At 41.3% G+C, this 18,908-nt stretch overlaps 1 protein-coding gene across 15 annotated transcripts in view; it reads left to right on the forward strand.

Annotated features, from left to right (window-relative positions):
* Positions 1-12,869: 12,869 nt before the first annotated feature.
* LOC311149021 (nuclear factor 1 C-type-like) overlaps positions 12,870-18,908 on the forward strand; it is a 145,972-nt gene continuing 139,933 nt past the window's right edge. For 8 of the 15 annotated variants that reach the window (XM_084186107.1, XM_084186095.1, XM_084186102.1 and 5 more), the window contains exon 1: positions 16,064-16,354. In XM_084186107.1, coding sequence (XP_084042233.1) covers positions 16,325-16,354 — 30 coding nt within the window. In that variant the 5' untranslated portion in view covers positions 16,064-16,324. Of the gene's footprint in view, positions 13,447-16,063; positions 16,355-18,908 lie in introns of those variants that run through there. The other 7 variants (XM_084186103.1, XM_084186108.1, XM_084186104.1 and 4 more) reach the window with 6 other exon arrangements.

An 18,908-nucleotide genomic window follows, 5' to 3' on the forward strand; every position in this document is an offset into this window, starting at 1 on the left:
CCTCTCAGTCCTCCCACAATGCACCAAGCCCTGTCTGGACCCTGGTGTGGGGCTGACGTCTGGTCCCGGCCCAGCAGTCCTCGCGCGATGCACCAAGTCCTGTCTGGACCCTGGTGTGGGAGACCCCAACCCTGGAGAGGAGTTGACGTCTGGCTCCGGCTCGGACCCCGGTGGAGCGGATGGCTCCGGCATGGGGGAAGAGTAGACGACCGGCACCGGTGAAGCAGACTTCCCCGGCTCTGGTAGGGAGCAGATAACCGGAGCTGGACGAGGCACCGGTGGAGCGGACTGCTCTGGCACTGGAGTGAAACAGCTGACCGGAGCTGGACTAGGCCCGGTGGAGCGGACTGCTCTGGCACCGGAGTGGAGCAGATAACCGGAGCTGGAGACTCTGGACTGCAGACCGTCGCTGGAGGCTCTGGACTGCATACCTTCACAGGAGGCTCCGGGCCATGGACCATCACTGGAGTCTTCGGGCCATGGATCATCACAGGAGGCTTCGTGCCATGGATCATCACTGGAGGCTTCGTGCCATGGATCATCACTGGAGGCTTCATGCCATGGATCATCACTGGAGGCTTCGTGCCATGGATTCACACTGGAGGCTTCGGGCCATGGATCATCACTGGAGGCTTCGTGCCATGGATCATCACTGGAGGCTTCGTGCCATGGATCATCACTGGAGGCTTCGTGCCATGGATCATCACTGGAGGCTTCGTGCCATGGATCATCACTGGAGGCTTTGTGCCAGTGTGGGGCGCTGGCACAGGACGCACTGAGCTGTGGACACACACACCACTGGTTTGGTGCGAGGAGCAGGCACGGGCCATACCAGGCTGGGGACACGCACCACTGGTTTGGTGCGAGGAGCAGGTACGGCCGTACCGGACTGGAGACACGCACCACTGGTTTGGTGCGAGGAGCAGGTACGGGGCGCACCGGGCTGGAGACCCGCACCACTGGTTTGGTGCGAGGAGCAAGTACGGGCCGAACCGGGCTGGAGACACGCACCACTGGTTTGGTGCGAGGAGCAGGCACGGGCCGTACCAGGCTGGGAACACGCACCACTGGTTTGGTGCGAGGAGCAGGTACGGGGTGCACCGGGCTGGAGACCCGCACCACTGGTTTGGTGCGAGGAGCAGGCACGGGCCGTACCGGTCTCTGAAGGCGCACTGGCGGCACAGTGCGTAAAGCCGGCGCATAGCCTGGTGCCTGCACGGTCACACGCTCCTCAAAGCGAGTGCGGGGAGTTGGCTCTGCTAAACCTGGCTCCGCCAGCCTCTGCTCTAAGGACCGGGCTCTCTGCTGCTGGAGGGTAACTCCTCTCTCAGCTCCTCCTGTTGCCTGGCCAGCTCCTCTCTCCGTGCATCCACTGACTCCTTCTCCCTGTGGGCCTCATGCAGCGCCTCCTTCTGAAGGGAGAGCTCCTGCTCCCTCTTAACTAACAGCTCCCGTAAGGCGGTGGTCTCCTCTCTCAGAGTACTGAGCTGCAGGTCTTGGAGGGCATCTATCATAGCATCTTCTTCTATCGCTATCTCCCTCTCCACAATCAGCCCTTCCAGGGCCTCCTGCTGCTCCGCCAACCACCCCGTGTGCACCCCCCAAAAAATTATCTTGGGGCTGCCTCTCGGGCTTCCTTCGTGATCGGGACCTTTTGAGTCGCCGTTTTTTCTTTCCTGCCTGGACTTCTTCCTTCGCCCAGGGAATCTTACCGGCCAATATCTCCTCCCATGTCCAGAATGTTTTCCCCACCTGTGTCCAGCATGTCTGCTACTCCTGGCCACGCTGCTTGGTCCGTTGGTGGTGGGATCTTCTGTCACGTTCGTTGTGTAAAGGATCGGACCAAGGTGCAGCGTGGTATGCGTACATAGTCGTTTATTTTAATAAACACCGACAAAATAACAAAATCCAACAGAACGTGAAGTTCAAGAGGCTAAACATCAAACAGGCCAAACAGAAATAAGATCCCACAACTAAGATAGGCAACATGGCTGCCTAAGTATGATCCCCAATCAGAGACAACGACCAACAGCTGCCTCTGATTGGGAACCACACCCAGCCAACATAGAAATATATAAATTAGATTTCACACCCTGACCAACCCAACTAGAGATCTCAATGTCAGGGCGTGACAGAAAATTCAGCCTCTCGACAATATATTTAAAATTTTAGTTTGATAAAAGACAATTACAGCAAAAACATTCGCACATGACGTCAAATGCACATTGGTCGGATTTATTGCCTTTAGTTTGTTGGCATGGTGACATGAATGAAATCTGCATTTATATTGAATTTCTTTTTTTGCACTTTTACCCACCATAAAGATTAAAAGTGAAACAACCCAAACATTGATATAAAAGCATAAGATGGGAAACGAAAATAGCATTAGTTAATGTAGAATATACAGTCGTGGTCAAAAGTATTGGTCTTCACAAAGTTCTCTGCTTCAGTGTTATGAGATATTTTTGTCAGATGTTACTATGGTATACTGAAGTATAATTACAAGCATTCCATAAGTGTCAAAGGCTTTTATTGACAATTACATTAAGTTTATGCAAAGAGTCAATATTTGCAGTGTTGACCCTTATTTTTAAAGAACTCTGCAATCCACCCTGGCATGCTGTCAATTAAGTTATGGGCCACATCCTGACTGATGGCAGCCCATTCTTGCATAATCAATGCTTGGAGTTTGTCAGAATTTGTGGGTTTTTGTTTGTCCACCCGCCTCTTGAGGATCGACCATATGTTCTCAATGGGATTAAGGTCTGGGGAGTTTCCTGGCCATGGACCCAACAATTCTTAGTTATCACTTTTGCCTTATGGCAAGGTTCTCCATCATGCTGGAAAAGGCATTGGTCGTCACCAAACTGTTCTTGGATGGTTGGGAGAAGTTGCTCTCGGAGGATGTGTTGGTACCATTCTTTATTCATGGCTGTGTTCTTAGGCAAAATTGTGAGTGAGCCCACTCCCTTGGCTGAGAAGCAACCCCACACATGAATGGTCTCAGGATGCTTTACTGTTGGCACGACACAGGACTGATGGTAGCGCTCACCTTGTCTTCTCCGGACAAGGTGTTTTCCGGATGCCCCAAACAATTGGAAAGGGGATTCATCAGAGAAAATGACTTTACCCCAGTCCTCAGCAGTCCAATCCCTGTACCTTTTGCAGAATATAAGTCTGTCCATGACGTTTTTCCTGGAGAGAAGTGGCTTCTTTGCTGCCCTTTTTGAAACCAGGCCATCCTCCAAAAGTCTTTGCCTCACTGTGCGTGCAGATGCACTCGCACCTGCCTGCTGCCATTCCTGAGCAAGCTCTGCACTGGTGGTGCCCCGATCCCGCAGCTGAATCAACTTAAGGAGACGGTCCTGGCGCTTGCTGGACTTTCTTGGGCGCCCTGATGCCTTCTTCACAACAATTGAACCTCTCTCCTTGAAGTTCTTGATGATCAGATAAATGGTTGATTTAGGTGCAATCTTACTAGCAGCAATATCCTTGCCTGTGAAGCCCTTTTTGTGCAATGATGACAGCACATGTTTCCTTGCAGGTAACCATGGTTAACAGAGGAAGAACAATGATTTCAAGCACCACCCTCCTTTTAAAGCGTCCAGTCTGTTATTCTAACTCAATCAGCATGACAGAGTGATCTCCAGCCTTGTCCTGGTCAACACTCTCACCTGTGTTAACGAGAGAATCACTGACATGATGGCAGCTGGTCCTTTTGTGGCAGGGCTGAAATGCAGTGGAAATGTTTTTTTTGGGATTAAGTTCATTTTCATGGCAAAGAGGGACTTTGCAATTAATTGCAATTCATCTGATCACTCTTCATGACATTCTGGAGTATATGCAAATTGCCATCATCAAAATTGAGGCAGCAGACTTTGTGAAAATTAGTATTTGTGTAATTCTCAAAACGTTTGACCACGACTGTAGAATGAAGTCAGAAAGTCAGTTAAAAGGTCATAATGTGTCCTATGTCCTATCACGAGGTTGCGTGAAACTCTCACTATTTGATTATGGGACCATCACTTTTGTTGTTCACACATTCACGAGAAATGCCTAGTTCAGGTGAAATGGGAAGAAGATTGACAACATATGTACAGAAACAAGACCAACCTTGTGTGTTGTGATACTACTGTGTGAGCCTTCCAGGCTAGTCAGCACTTGCACTTCAGCTCCAACTCATAGAGCCAGACGTGTGTACTGTACTGTATGGTTTGGCCCCACATAACCTTACAGGTCCTTGGCAGGAGAATGATGACATGATGCTTCAAAAGCTGTCTTGTGAAATCACTCACAGCCCGCTTGACACAGATACATTTATCTCCCATTGTTCTCTCTAAAAATAGAATTCTGGTAACTAACTTTTTCCAAGTCATCCAGATATATAATTACTCAGCAGTAGAACCCTCCGATCGGTTGTATCTAATACGTACATTAGCTTATTACAGCATAATCATTGCCAAATTACAGCAAAGTAATCATTTTCTAATAGCCATTTGTTTTGTCTCCAAGAGGATTTGGATCATGATAAATTAAACCTCTACATTATGCAAATTGACGTGGTGTGATTCTGGGAAAGAGAGCTGACTAAGCCTACTTTGTAAAAGCGTTCAGATTTTCATTTCGCAACAAGCCCTCTCTATTGTTATCACAAGGAGGGTTGACGTTGCTCTTTTCAATGTCATTTACACTTTTGCTGATACCGTTTGAAAGATTAATTTAACCTCTAAAGAGGGTAGTTTTGAACACTATATGTGTTTATACTCAAGGTATTTTAATGGTATTATGAACGTAACATTCAACAATTTCATTTATTTTACTGAGTTACAGTTCAAATGAGGAAATCAGTCAATTGAAATAATTTCATTAAGCCCTAATCTATGGATTTCACATGACTGGGAATACAGATGTGCATCTGTTGGTCACAGATAAAAAAAAAAATGGGCCTCACAATGGGCCTCAGGATCTCGTTTTTGTGCATTCAAATTGCCATCAATAAAATGCAATTGTGTTCGTTGTCCATAGCTTATGCCTGCCCATACCATAACCCCACCGCCACCATTGGGCACTCTGTTCACAACATTGACATCAGCAAACCGTTTGCCCACACGACGCCATACACATGGTCTGCTGTTGTGAGACCGGTTGGACATACTGCCAAACGCTCTAAAACGAGGTTGGAGGCGGCTTATGGTAGATAAATTAACATTCAATTATCTGGCAACAGCTCTGGTGGACAGTCCTGCAGTCAGCATGCCAATTGCACGCTCCCTCAAAACTTGAGACATCTGTAGCATTGTGTTGTATGACAAAACTGCACATTTTAGAGTGGCCTTTTATTGTCCCCAGCACAAGGTGCACCTAAGTAATGGTCCTGCTGTTTAATCAGCTTCTTGATATGCCACACCTGTCAGGTGGATGGATTATAATGGCAAAGAAGAAATGCTCACTAACAGAGATGTAAAAAAATTTGTGTAAAAAATTTGAGCGAAATAAGCTTTTTGGGATCTTTTATTTCAGCTCATCAAACAAGGGACCAACACTTTACATATTGCGTTTATATTTTTGTTCAGTGTAGATAGCTCCCTCCCGCTCCAGAGCTATCCTGGTCTACCCATCCAGTCCTGAACACTTTCACTCTACTGACAATGATTGCTTTTTTCATCACATTTTCCTAGTTGGACAAGCTCATATTTCTCTGAAGTTCTGGTTGTTTACGTTGGTTTTTGTCAATACCGCGCTACATCACCAGTGGATGATGTAGCGCGTGTCTCCATGCCGGCAGCATGTCTGAAGTTCCCCTCCATTGATGGCCTCCCAGCCACATCTGTCTGGTTTGGAGCATCTCAGGCTTGTCCACTGTATTTCCTACTGACCCAACACCAGCTAAACACTGTAAATCCAGGAACTTTCAATACCACGTCAGTCGCTTTAGTCCTTCAGTCTAAATCGGACAAAATCTTCTCCCATCTTCTACAATTTGCATATGTAAGTTCCAACTCTTTATACTGAGATGTTTTGGTGAATACTTGTGAGTGAGCTGCAGGTATATACTCTTATTGTGTATAGTCTAAGCGTCAATTTAGAATAACATTGCAACTCAGTCAGAGAGAACTTGATTCAAATACTTCTACTTCTATGCAAAAAAAATACTTTAGAGCGGAGGCACTCAAGTACTATTTGAGAAGGTCTGGTCACACAAATGTCCTAGGTGGGAAAGGTCCGGATGGATATTGTCATTTATCAGCGTAGTAACAACCCTCCACCTTGCAACCCATGCGACCACCAACTGTTCACACCCCTCTTGTTGGCGGAGAGAACATTCTGCAGTTTTAAAGTTCATTTCCTGCAATTCTACTTATTTTGTCATGTCTTATGTGTGTTCATATGACACCAGGGAGTGAGGCCCGACTGAGACCCAGAACTGGATCCGGATCGCGGTCCGACTGTTGAGTATGGCTGCTTTAGAGCATCTAAAGCTTTCTGTCTGTCATGCTTACCAAGCATGAAGGAGTACTGTTTTTAGTGCAACAAGACTACGTGTGACCCTGACTGACCCTCTGCACCCACATCCTCTAAAAAAAGTTACTGTGGGGTAGCAGAATCAAATAAATTCATATATAAATGAAACTGAATAAAAGCAAAGCTGCTTGACTTGAACCATTTGTTTTTAATGGAATGGTTTAGCTCACTCTGAAGATGAATGTAATGTGCCACAAATGGTTCAAAATGGGAAAATTATGCTCAATTTGCTCTTAGTAAGAATTCAGAGGCCGAATGTAGTAAATTGGTTGCTTTCACTGAAAAGAAGGAAAGCAACCAATTTGCATCTTGGCAAGTTTCGGTCCAATTTGGAGAGAGTTTCCAGAAATGTTTCCTTCTTTCCACTCTCATCTAGCTTATGTTTTGGAAAGTGAAGTGAATCTCATTCGATACAGTAACAGGGCAGTAACAGCAATCCTTCTACTGTGTGTGTATTGCTCTACAGTTGTGTAACACTTAGAGACACTGACATGTGTTGTCACTCATGAGCCGCTTGAGTACCCTACACTAAACCACCTGTCAAGTGGCATACGCAGCAAGCTGCATACCGTGAACTGTAGTTTGACTCCCTGAGGTAATAACAGGTCTATTGATGCCTTTTTCCATCCATCCCTGGGAAAACATGCAATGTCATTTCATTTAGAGCTTGTAGATGTGATTGTTAGAGGCTTGGTTAATTAATTCTCAATAACTTCCTCCGGCTGTTTGTGCAGAGAAAAAGCACAACATTATACAGTTATCAAACCACTTCATTAATTACACCACACAGAAATATGTGGATAAGTAGGCCTACTGTTTGTTTGCTACCAATTAGATGTTTTATCTGATCTCTAAACAAAACAAAAGCTGTGTGTTGTAATACCTCTGCTTACCAGCATTTGGAGTAGTTCACCATGAAGCACAGTAAAGGTTCGGCAACAGTTCTACTTTATGTATGTACAGAAATACTTAAATATATCACTCACAGATACAAGAATAATGCTCTTAGATTTCACTAACACTGTTGACATAAACCCATATACTTATTTGCTTCAAATCAAAAACGTTGTTCAAGATAGTCCCTAATCATTTTGATGTATAGCATTTTGAATTTCACCATTGCAAAGTGAACATCACATCACATAATGTAGTGAGAGAGAATGCTGACTACCAGGCAACACCACGAAACGCACTCTGATACTGCCCTCTTCAGGAGACCTTATTCATGTCAAACATTATACTTCACTCACTACGATTGAGTGCAGCATATCTGTATTCTTTGCATGTGTCGTTTTCACTTGCATAAAGATGACATGCAAAGCCATTGTCATAGTTTTGTCAGTTCATATCATGGCATGAGTCCTGGCTGTCACTCCTCTGTCTTTAGGCAATACACCTTTTAGCTGTGCTCACACAAAACATTTCACAACTATTCAGGGATTTATAGCTGGCTTACTCTAGCAATAAATTGAAAACTGATTTATACTGATCCCTCTAAGTATTTTTGGCATGTACATTTAGCAATATTCATAGTTACTGTGTCATGTAACCCAAATCAACATAGTATAGCTAACCGGTATATTGAAAATTGAATATTTCACAAAGAAATGAAAGCGAGAAAAAAACACATTAAACTATCTTTGTATTATAATTTGTAAAATATATTTGGTCTGATTTAAATAGACTCTGGCATTTTGCGTGGAAAGAGATTTTTACAGGAACCTTTCAATTCACATTTGAACTGCGGATCATGTCTCTCCCGCTCACTCCAGCACAGCCTTCCTGTGGTAAGCTCAGTAGGCATGCCAAGACAGCCTACTCCACCAAACTCAGGTTGGCCTAAGGGCACACATGCATCATCAATCTGCAAGTTTTTTTGACCATAAGTGAATGAATGTCATGAATTGCATTGTGTAAGCATGTGATTACACAAGAGGTTCTTGACTGAGTAGCCTAATGCAGTGGTTCCCAAACTGTGGGGCACGCACCCTGGGGGGGGGGGGGGGGGGTCCCTTAGAAATAGATGTGGCGCCCCTTAGAAATAGATGTGGCGCGTGTGCAAGGGGGGCACGGGATGTTCCCCAATGCTGGAAGGGGGGCCCCAAGTGAAAAAGTTTGTGAACCCCTGGCCTAATGTATGGTATTTAATCAAATTGGGGTTTTGCTCTTTCCTCTCTCTTGCAAAGGGAGTTTATTACCACCAATATTTTACTGCACATGGCCTAAATGTGTTGGTCCAACACCTATTTATTTTTACTGTCAGTGCTCCCACACTGTATTATAAGATGATGTCTTTCTGCTTCACTTTTTTTCATGATTCTACAATTGTTTTAAATAAATAAAAATCTGTATAATGTCTCCTGATGGGCCAAATCCTCATTTGAGATTTCGGTCGCATTGATGTAACTGTGGCAGTCTCAAAAAAGGTAACTCTCTTTAACGTGCAGCACAGGCTGTCCATGCACTGGACGCTGGACAGGTGCTGGATCTGCCTCCATGGACCCAACAAAAATATAATTTTCAAGAAACTGTATGGAAACTATAGGCTACTACATATTTTATAATAATGGAAATATACATCGAGATGTTCGAATCAAGCAGGCCTATTTATGATACTAACATAACTTAGGTTTAGGCTATATTAATGCAATTGATTGAGCCTATCAGGCCTATCCATGAGGAGATGTAACAAGGTAAAGGTATAATGGCAAGGCCAGAAAAAGCCTAATGAAGGGAGATTATATGAAGTTTGCGCCACATGGTTTCACATTGAAAACGAATTTAGGCTAAAATACAAAAGCAACGTTTTTGTCCGTTCTGCAAGTTTTTGTCCGTTCTGCAAGTTTTCTTCAGTTTGATGTTCTGCTAATTTCATTTTAAATAAGCCTACAGATAAGAGATAATAGAAAAAGAACTACCCAACACCCGTTTTTTACGAAGTCCAGGTAAAATTTTAAAAAAGAGTGACCAATCCCAAGCATTTCTGCCGAGGTTAAAATAACTTTCCAATTAGAGATGGTTATGATTTCAGTATTGTATTTTCCCTTTATCTCCTTTTGATTCGTGCAACCATGGATTAGTGAATGTTTCCCGATGGTTAATTAGTCATTTCAGCAGCTAGCCAAAACCTGTTCCATTTGTTATTCTGATTTCATTCCGTATAGGCTGAGATTAACAAACACTCGTGCAAGCAAGTGAATTCGTTTGGCCAGAGGCTTTCTATTCAACAAAAGATAATTGAGTTTTAATTGAGTTTACTGTTTGTTTACTGTTTAGTTAATGTTGTTCTTGTTGTCCTGTACAAAACTATCAATTTTTTTTAATAGCATTAGGGGTTTTATAGAATAAACAATTATTGGACGTCAGAACTAAAACCTATCAACAAACCAACCACAAATAAACAAGACCAACCACAAAATTGATCCCACAGTGTAATGTAAAATATCTAATAATTAGTGGTAACCTGGGAATTATTTAGTATTTTAAATCCATGTCAGGAGAAATACAAATTATTATTATTCAAAAATGAAACTAAAGGACATTGAAATTTAGCTTAATTGTCAAAGTAATATGACATTTGAAAAATATTACTGTTGTTTTCAAGGAAATACTCTTTTGTTTGACCTCATATCACCAGTTTGGCAAAAAGTTTGAAGTTAGTCTTCAAATGATACATGTACGGTTATTGATAATCAAAGCATGGTAAAAAAAAACAACAACATGAATGTCACCCCAATCGATTTTCTTTAAAATGTATGTTATCCAGGAATTGAGCAACAAGTTACACGTATATTTTTGCATATGAATGGTTAAATAATAATTTGGGCGAATAATTTTCGTTTTCCATGAGCAGATGTTATGAAAATCATGCTTTCAGCTGTATAAACCTACATTTTCTAAAAACAGAACATAATGTCAAGTTTGCCTGGGTCCGGCCTAGATCTAACTATATCAAACATTATCGCACCATTAGCAAATAAAATGTGCATTAAAAGTAAAAGTAAGAAAACACTCACACACACACAATCTGCCTCTCCAACTCTTGAATGGATTGTCTAATTTCTGTCTCATATATTAACACATACTCCAGTATGGATTTTGTAGTTGACTGTTAAAATGCAAACCTGAGACTTCAATTCAAACAGGTGTATTATCCCATTGCATAATCAAGTTCGTAGGCCTAGCCTAGATAAGACATTTACATTTGAGTCATTTTTTTATTTTTTTTATTTCACCTTTATTTAACCAGGTAAGCCAGTTGAGAACAAGTTCTAATTTACAACTGCGACCTGGCCAAGATAAAGCAAAGCAGTGCGATAAAAACAACAACACAGAGTTACATATGGGGTAAAACAAAACATAAAGTCAAAAATACAACAGAAAATATATATACAGTGTGTGCAAATGTAGCAAGTTATGGAGGTAAGGCAATAAATAGGTTATAGTGCAAAATAATTACAATTAGTATTAACACAATTTAGCAGACGCTCTTATCCAGAGCGACTTACAGGAGCTATTAGGGTTAAGTGCCTTGTTCAAGGGCACATCGACAGATTTTTCACCTAGTCGGCTCGGGGATTAGAACCAGCGACCTTTCGGTTACCGGCACAACGCTCTTAACCACTAAGCTACCTGCCGCTCCAAGACCTTAAGACCTTAATATTCTTCATCAAATTATCATACTAAGATTCTAATTAACAGGGCCATTTGACCTTTGGCGTCAAACAGTGAAGTGACATCGAAAGAGGAGAATAATCCAGTAACAGCCTATACATTGGGGATTTCATTGCTACTAAACATCATTAGTTCACGTTAGGTAGCGACCAAAAGGCTTGCATGCGAGAGACCATCTCTTCAAACCAAATCCTAGAATTGCACTAAAGACCAAATCCTTCAATCAAATTTAAAATCAAAATCAAAATAATTTGGGTCAATTATCACTGTTATAAGTTCTACAATTATGTAGTAATATTATACTGCTTTATCGTTTTGGAAGAATGTGCTCATGGCCTACAGTTTTCAGTAACACTTTATTTTAAGGGTCGATAAGAAACCATTTATAAGGCATTTACAAACCGTTTGCTCATCATTTATTGATCATTACTCCCACATTTGTAAATGTTAGTAAGCTAGTTATTCACACATGTGATGTTTAACTCAATATATGTTTAAGGATGTTTAAGGAAGTATATAGATATTTCCTTAAACATCCTGTGTTGTGTGCTTATTCTTTACCAGGTACGGCAGAAATGTCTACCAAAGGCATGTCCATCTTTTTGTGAGAAATTACACTGGTCACTCAAAACATTTATAAAGTATTTATAAAGTATAAATAACACTCACTTTAGATTAGGGACTGCAAAAATACTTTACTAATAATTGGTAAATGGTTTATTAATGTGGGAGTAATGATTAATAAATGGTGAACACACAATTTATAACGTGCCTTATAAATGGTTTATTACTGACCCTTAAAGTAAAGTGTTACCCAGTTTTCAAACACTTTAGTCCTAATGAACTGAAACGCAGAAAGCATTGACATTTCTTTGGAAATGTCACGCTTATAAACTCATGCAGGACTTCCTTAAATATTTTCAGTTATAACATGTCATAGGCCAAATACTTTCGTGAGTTTAGAAGAATAATGGTTAAAAAAAAAACTTTCCATTATTAAGCTGCAGAAACCAGTTGAAGGCGCAGAGTTAATTCCGTGGAAAAGTCAATTTATAAGAATACTTATGCTACATTCATGAAAAGTGAATATCAATAGCAAAATGATTAGGCTACGAATTATGAATACTTATTAATTAATTACAAATCATCTTGTGTTTGGAATGTTAGGCTATTATAGTAAACGTCAGATGTATTTTCCTTGAGGATGGACGCATAACCGGCTGTGGTCAAGTTCCCTTCTCCGCTTCTGAAAAGTTTGAGCAAAGTGGGGTTAAAGGCAATGACAGATTTGACAACACCTGAAACGTTGACAGCTCTTCAAACCATTGTGCAGGTGTAATAAAGAACTGGGGATGTAATGTACGTATACAAACACACACACGCACACACACACACACACACACACACACACACACACACACACACAATAAAAGCAAGACCAATATAACGTGTAACATTTATTCGATTAAAAAGTTTAGCAGCCTATAGGCTATTATAGGCTGATATATCTCTGTTATAGAATGTATATCTCTCTAAGATTACAACATGTTTTATAATAGCGGCTCACAGTGGGCAATAGTTGTCTTTTTGCTTTTTATAAACTACGCCATCAAGTGCAACCCTAATAGAATGCGTTAATCCACACACACTACCTATCCCTCTCTCACACAGACACACACAACCGCGCACACAGACACACACACCACCTTCGTGTTTCATCTATTCCTTCTCGGAGACGACTGTAAGATCTCCTATGAGCCCATCGTTCGGGACGTCTTTAAGGACATTCACGAACAGACGAAGCATTGATAGCACATGTTAAGGACATCTAGGCTATGTGTAGCCTACAAAGCTGCAAATCAATGAGACCGAAGGATCAGTTCTGTAATTTAAAGATATAAAACCAATAACAGCACGGTACATTACGACACCATCAACCCGTGTACAGTTTGCAGAATCTGCCCGAAATCGTTCAGCCCGTGGCTATATTATAGGGGAATCTTTATTTTGTCCTATTTTCCCTTGTAGCGAAGATTCTACCGGGATTGACGCTGCAGACTTCGCGTGGGACGTTTCTATTTGATCTCTGCGGGTTATTCTCCCCTCCGAAGACCACGGATTACTTCTGTTCGCGGATAAATGGATATGGAATAATAATAAAAACACGTCGACGAGATGACCGTGCGTTGAACCGCGGTGCTGCATAAGCTATAACTTGTCTGGGGGGGTTGGCAGTTTCGCTTCGAAATGGTACGTTTACAAATCAATTTAATCATTATTTGTCCATGTTTCAACAGACGCAAGGCGAGAATGATCACGCGTCAGCTGTGTGCACTCTGTAAAGTCAAAATTAGATTGCGTAGAGCAGCATTTTGGTGTTCTGCTCCTTTCCGTCTTTCTCGGCAGGCTACTCCTTTTATTGTTGGTTTTCAGCCAAGCGGAGTATTTGTGGGAAAGGCTAGAAATGCAGACATATGGTATATTTATGTTACACCTGCGCGTAATGATTGATATAGCCTACAAAGCGTTTTGGCACTTCTCCGCAGTGAAAGTTATTAGTTTTTTTGTGCCATTTTGAGTAGGGCAGCGCAGATGTATATTCACCACGGGATGTCGAAGGCCAAGTTGAAGTTCAAAGCCAAAAGACTCTGTGCCCGGTTAGAGTTTGTTCAGCAGAAAATGGCCGCAGCCGGAGCCGGAGCCGCAGGGGCGCCGGCTTGAATTTGAATCATAGACCGACAGAGGCGCTCCGGCCCTGGATGCAGTACCGTTATAACACACATAGCCTACTCGCAGAGTTGCAATCTGAGTGTTTTGAAAGTGCACTCAACTGGCATGGGGATAGTAAGAGTCTGTGTGTAAACAATATACTTTCTCTGGCCTACTGTTTTGGAAAATCCAATAAATATATTCAGGACGTTATATTTTGGGATGTCATAGATAACAAAATGGCCCATTCTTCCAGTTATGTCTGAACTTCTGTTCACTTCACTCCTTGAAGGCTGACTTACCCACCACCACCACCGAACCGCTATAGACATTAAACTTGTGCTACATGGATCGGATGCAGTTATTACTTTATACTTGGCTTATATAACGTTATTATCAACTCAGGGTGTTAACTAATATTGATACAGACAACACTGTTCCTTCAGACTTATCTCAGAATAGTTTTCTTAGCTTTGCCAGAAATAAACTGGTGTGGTACTCACTTAAAGTAGACCAAGAAAGTTTATATGTCCTTTTCTTTTCTGGCTTTATGGAGAGTCGTTGATACTCTTGTGCGTAATGACATGGGGATATATTTTTTAAGGGGAGATATAGGAATATTAGGCCTATTTTAGTATAGAATCCCAACCATTGATATCACTCGAACTGTGTAACATTTGGGGTCTTTTGAAACTTTAATGCTACAATGACTTTATACTTACACTTTATTGGCTACTTACATTTACATTTTACATTTTAGTCATTTAGCAGACGCTCTTATCCAGAGCGACTTACAGTTAGTGAATACATTTTTTTTTTTTTATACTGGCCCCCCGTGGGAATCGAACCCACAACCCTGGCGTTGCAAACGCCATGCTCTATCAACTGAGCTACATCCCTGCCGGCCATTCCCTCCCCTACCGTGGACGACGCTGGGCCAATTGTGCGCCGCCCATGAGTCTCCCGGTCGCGGCCGGCTGCGACAGAGCCTGGATTCGAACCAGGATCTAGTGGCACAGTTAGCACTGCGATGCAGTGCCTTAGACCACTGCGCCACTCAGGCGCACTCACCTACTCTTTTTACTTACTATCCCTTAGTTTAAAACTTGTTGTTGTGTGCATAGTTACAAAAGCAGAATGTGTCCTTATAGTTGAAATAGATCATCTTTCTTGGATAGTTCTCCAAATATTATTGTCATTACACCGACCACTTGTTTTGTGTGCAAGTCACATCTGACAATAATAAATACAATACTGTAGAAATTGATAAAAGTAGGTTACGTCTGAATTCAATGAAAAGTAACAGTATGCTCACCATTGACGTCTCTGCGCTTTTACGCACAGACGTTTATAGCTTATTATTAGTTTGTATAGATGTCAGTGTGACATGGTCTCCCTATGTGCCTGCATATATTATAGAAAACAGTTACCTTTATAACGGATGATGCATTTAGAAGCTTGGTTTTCTGAATGGTACATTATAATTGCATGATTAGGATATCCACGTTTTCTGAGTTTTTTTTAAACAAAGCTTAATAATGCTGATCATTTCCAAAAGCTGTTGAACTTAGATTACGTTACATTCTAGTCAATTAGCAGACAGCTCTTATCCAGAGCGACTTACAATAGTGAGAGCCTACATTTTCTTAATTGTCTCCTGTGGGAATCGCCATGCTCTACCAACTGAGCCACACGGGACCACAGCTTAATGAAGTGTAGTAATAACAGATCAATTAAGTGTAGTAGTTGTAGTTTAGTCATGAGAGGCCACTTGGTAGTGCAGGCTACTGTATCTGTGAACCAACGCACTCGAATGGTTCATAGGCCAATTACGCAGCAAGTTGCCAAAGACCCGATTTTGAATTAACGACACAGCGCAGTCCTCGATGCTGGGATAGGCTATGCGAGGGAGGGAGTGTGCGCACTTGCATGGGCGAGAGAAAGTCCTCTGCAGTTTGTCTTTCTAACCATCCGTACCAGTGTTGCACCTGATCTAAACGCATTAGTTTGTTTAATTCGTGGACTTAACGGGTATTGCCACAGGGAATCAGGGTTACTGCTTCTTTAAGTGATTTTTTGGGGATGGGCTATTTTCATAACGTCATTTAATTCCTCCCTCTTTTTCATTTTCTCATTCTTTGATTATTTTTCTCCCCCCACTTCCTAAATGGAACAGATTGCCCGAGCGTTTTCATTTTCCAGCTTTCCCAATTTGTATTAAAAGTTAGCCTACTCTTTTTATTTTCCAGGATTTTTAAGTTTTCTTCTGTGTTTGAGGGCTTACATCTCAGTGGACCTAAACTGCAAGTCAATTGAGGCGATGGTGGAGGTGCGATGATGATGATGAACTTTAAATTAATGATTCACTAACTTGTCTGTCTTTTGCTACCTGACAAGTTGTTATAAGTTCCTTTTCATCATGATGTACTCTCCTCTCTGTCTTACTCAGGTAAATTATTCCTTACTTTTGGAGGGGGGGGGGGGGGGGGGGGGGGAGTTATTATGCATGTGCGTCTGTCTTGACTGAACGTGGCTGTGAAATGCAGATGATATTTCCGTTTAGAAAAGGGCGGGATGAGTGTTGTTGGCACAGTCTTTAACGAGACGCGGAAACCTGAGTCTCAGCCTCTATTAACTTCAGTCTTTTTGTTATCATGTACGTTAAACATTATGCCGACTCATGTTTAACGTATATTTTTAGTCTCAGCTTTTCATGAAGTTTGTTCACCTTGGAGAGGTATAAGGCTAAAGTATCCGCATTTTCATTCATTAGCTGTGACCGATGCAGGCGTATGATGGCAAACTGTGCATGCCAGAAGTATCACAATAATTGTTCATCTTAAAGTATCATCAAAAGTTAGGTTATCAACCCTGTGTATGGGAGAGTTCTCCCCGAAGTATTCTACTCATTTTTGAGTTAAGGAGGAACAACAAACCACCCCCGAGAACTGTGGTCAGGCAAGGGAGCACTTCGGCTCAGTATTGATGTCCTGATTAATTATTTAAATGCTTTTAATCCTTGGAAATAAAAAAAAGGCCATGCAAACTAATAGCTTGTCGTTGGATACGGATTAGTTTTACTGAAGTGTGTCTGTTCTCTCTCTCATGGATTAGTGTGCACTTGCGTTTTGCGGCATTTTGTGTATCCAAATAGTCTATCAGTTTATTGAGAACACTACTTTTCACAGTCTGCTATCAGGATGTTTATTTAGAATATTTAATAGTAAACAAGTCAGAGATACATTTCTTACCTGATGTTGAGGATTCTTTATTATTGTATTTTTGTCGCATGCATTAGGATTAGGCCTATTTTGAGCCAGGTTGACGCACGTATTTGGACATTTAGTTAAATAAAATTCATTTTTGATCTAGTATGCATCCAATTAACACTTAATTGAGTTGTAATTGAGGAGATAATATTGCATACAATTTTAATGTAAAACTTAGAGAGAAGTGATATGTAAAGAAAGGGACTGCCTGGCCTATATGATAAATCAAGTAGCCTATGACCTTTGTATTGCAAGGTAGGCCTATAATAGTCCATGGTTGGATTTGAGGAGCCTATTTCAATACGTAGGTGGATGTATTTCACTTGGTTAAAACTATCCAAATGTAAAAAAATCACTCTTCAATTTATTGATAGCCTTTAGCTGCCATTTACACGCAATAAGGAATAACCACAAAGCCTTCATATAGGTCTACTGTAGTTCACCAGCAAAATTATCATTTGTTGGTCATTTTCAAATGGAATTACACTTAACTTAGTTCACAAAGTACAAAGTAATAAAGGGATAATAAATCAATAATATATCTTGTTTTAATAGCTTAAGACATAAATAGTACAGTCGTTTCTGTTAATAAACCCACTGCAAGAGGGTTTGGGTTTTCTTGCATGGTTCTAAACTGTTATTGTGAAGGACTGTTTTTAATTCAGTAATGAATTTTAGGCTTAATTCCTCATGTTGCTGTATGCAACAGGTTCCATATGTTTTACTGAATGTATATTTCAATAGTATTGTAACTTAACATTGTAATAATACTGGTGACAGTTGTATTATTAGTGTGCTAATGGAGTTGTCTTATATGAATAGTAGCAGTTCAAACATAATGATGCATTAAGGCCTTGGCCTATTTGATTTACAAAAGTTTATTGATGTCTCAGATTGTGGCATTATATTTTTACCGAAATGTCCAGTATATAATTATGATTGGTTAAAATGAGCCGATGCATGTATTGTTTATTCATTGAGATTATCCAAATGAAATAATGAAGATGGTAAACCAAGTGTGATGTGAAAAGGAGTTCTATTTTTGGTCTTGGAATTAAGTCTGGAAGGCAATACACTCCTAGTTTATGCAGCCAACTGGTTTGTTCCGTTGCTCATATGCATATCTTTAAAAGTTTTTAACAATAGTGAATTCAGACTTGTTTAATGGTAGTAGAATATCAGTTCTGTTTGTAATATTTAGATGAATGTTAATAAAGCAAAATAGTTCATTAAAAAAAAAGCAGAGATCGGCTCTTTTCATTGAGTTGAATGCACAATAAATTCATAAATTCCTATGTATTTTTACTTTTGAACGCTTGATACTTAAAAAATAAATCTGAATTCTGAAGACTAATCGGCCTATAATAACTAAATGAGGGGAAGAAATGTTTGTTTACAAAAAAGCACTTGGCTATAGAGTTATGGTTGAGGTACTTTGCCATACTAATTTGTGAGCCATGAACTACCCGCCTGCCTCCACCTTAGGAGAGGAGAGCTGCTCTCGTGCCCAGCTCAAGTTGCACCTTTTCCTGGTGTGGATTTTGAGAGGGTCTGATAGCTGGAGTGAGCCAGGCTGAGCTCCACAGTGTGCTGCTCTTCTGTACTGTAGCTGTAGCAGGCCAGCCCGCTAGGCAGGCAGGCTGGCGGGAGGTGCTGGGCCGTACCAGGCTTGTGTGAGGCCTCTCATCTGCTGGCTGTCTGAGGCAAGGAGAGAGAGGAAGGCAGGGAGAGAGA

This window comes from Coregonus lavaretus (assembly GCF_964263955.1).
Source record: "Coregonus lavaretus genome assembly, chromosome: 21".
NCBI classification, from domain to species: domain Eukaryota; kingdom Metazoa; phylum Chordata; class Actinopteri; order Salmoniformes; family Salmonidae; genus Coregonus; species Coregonus lavaretus.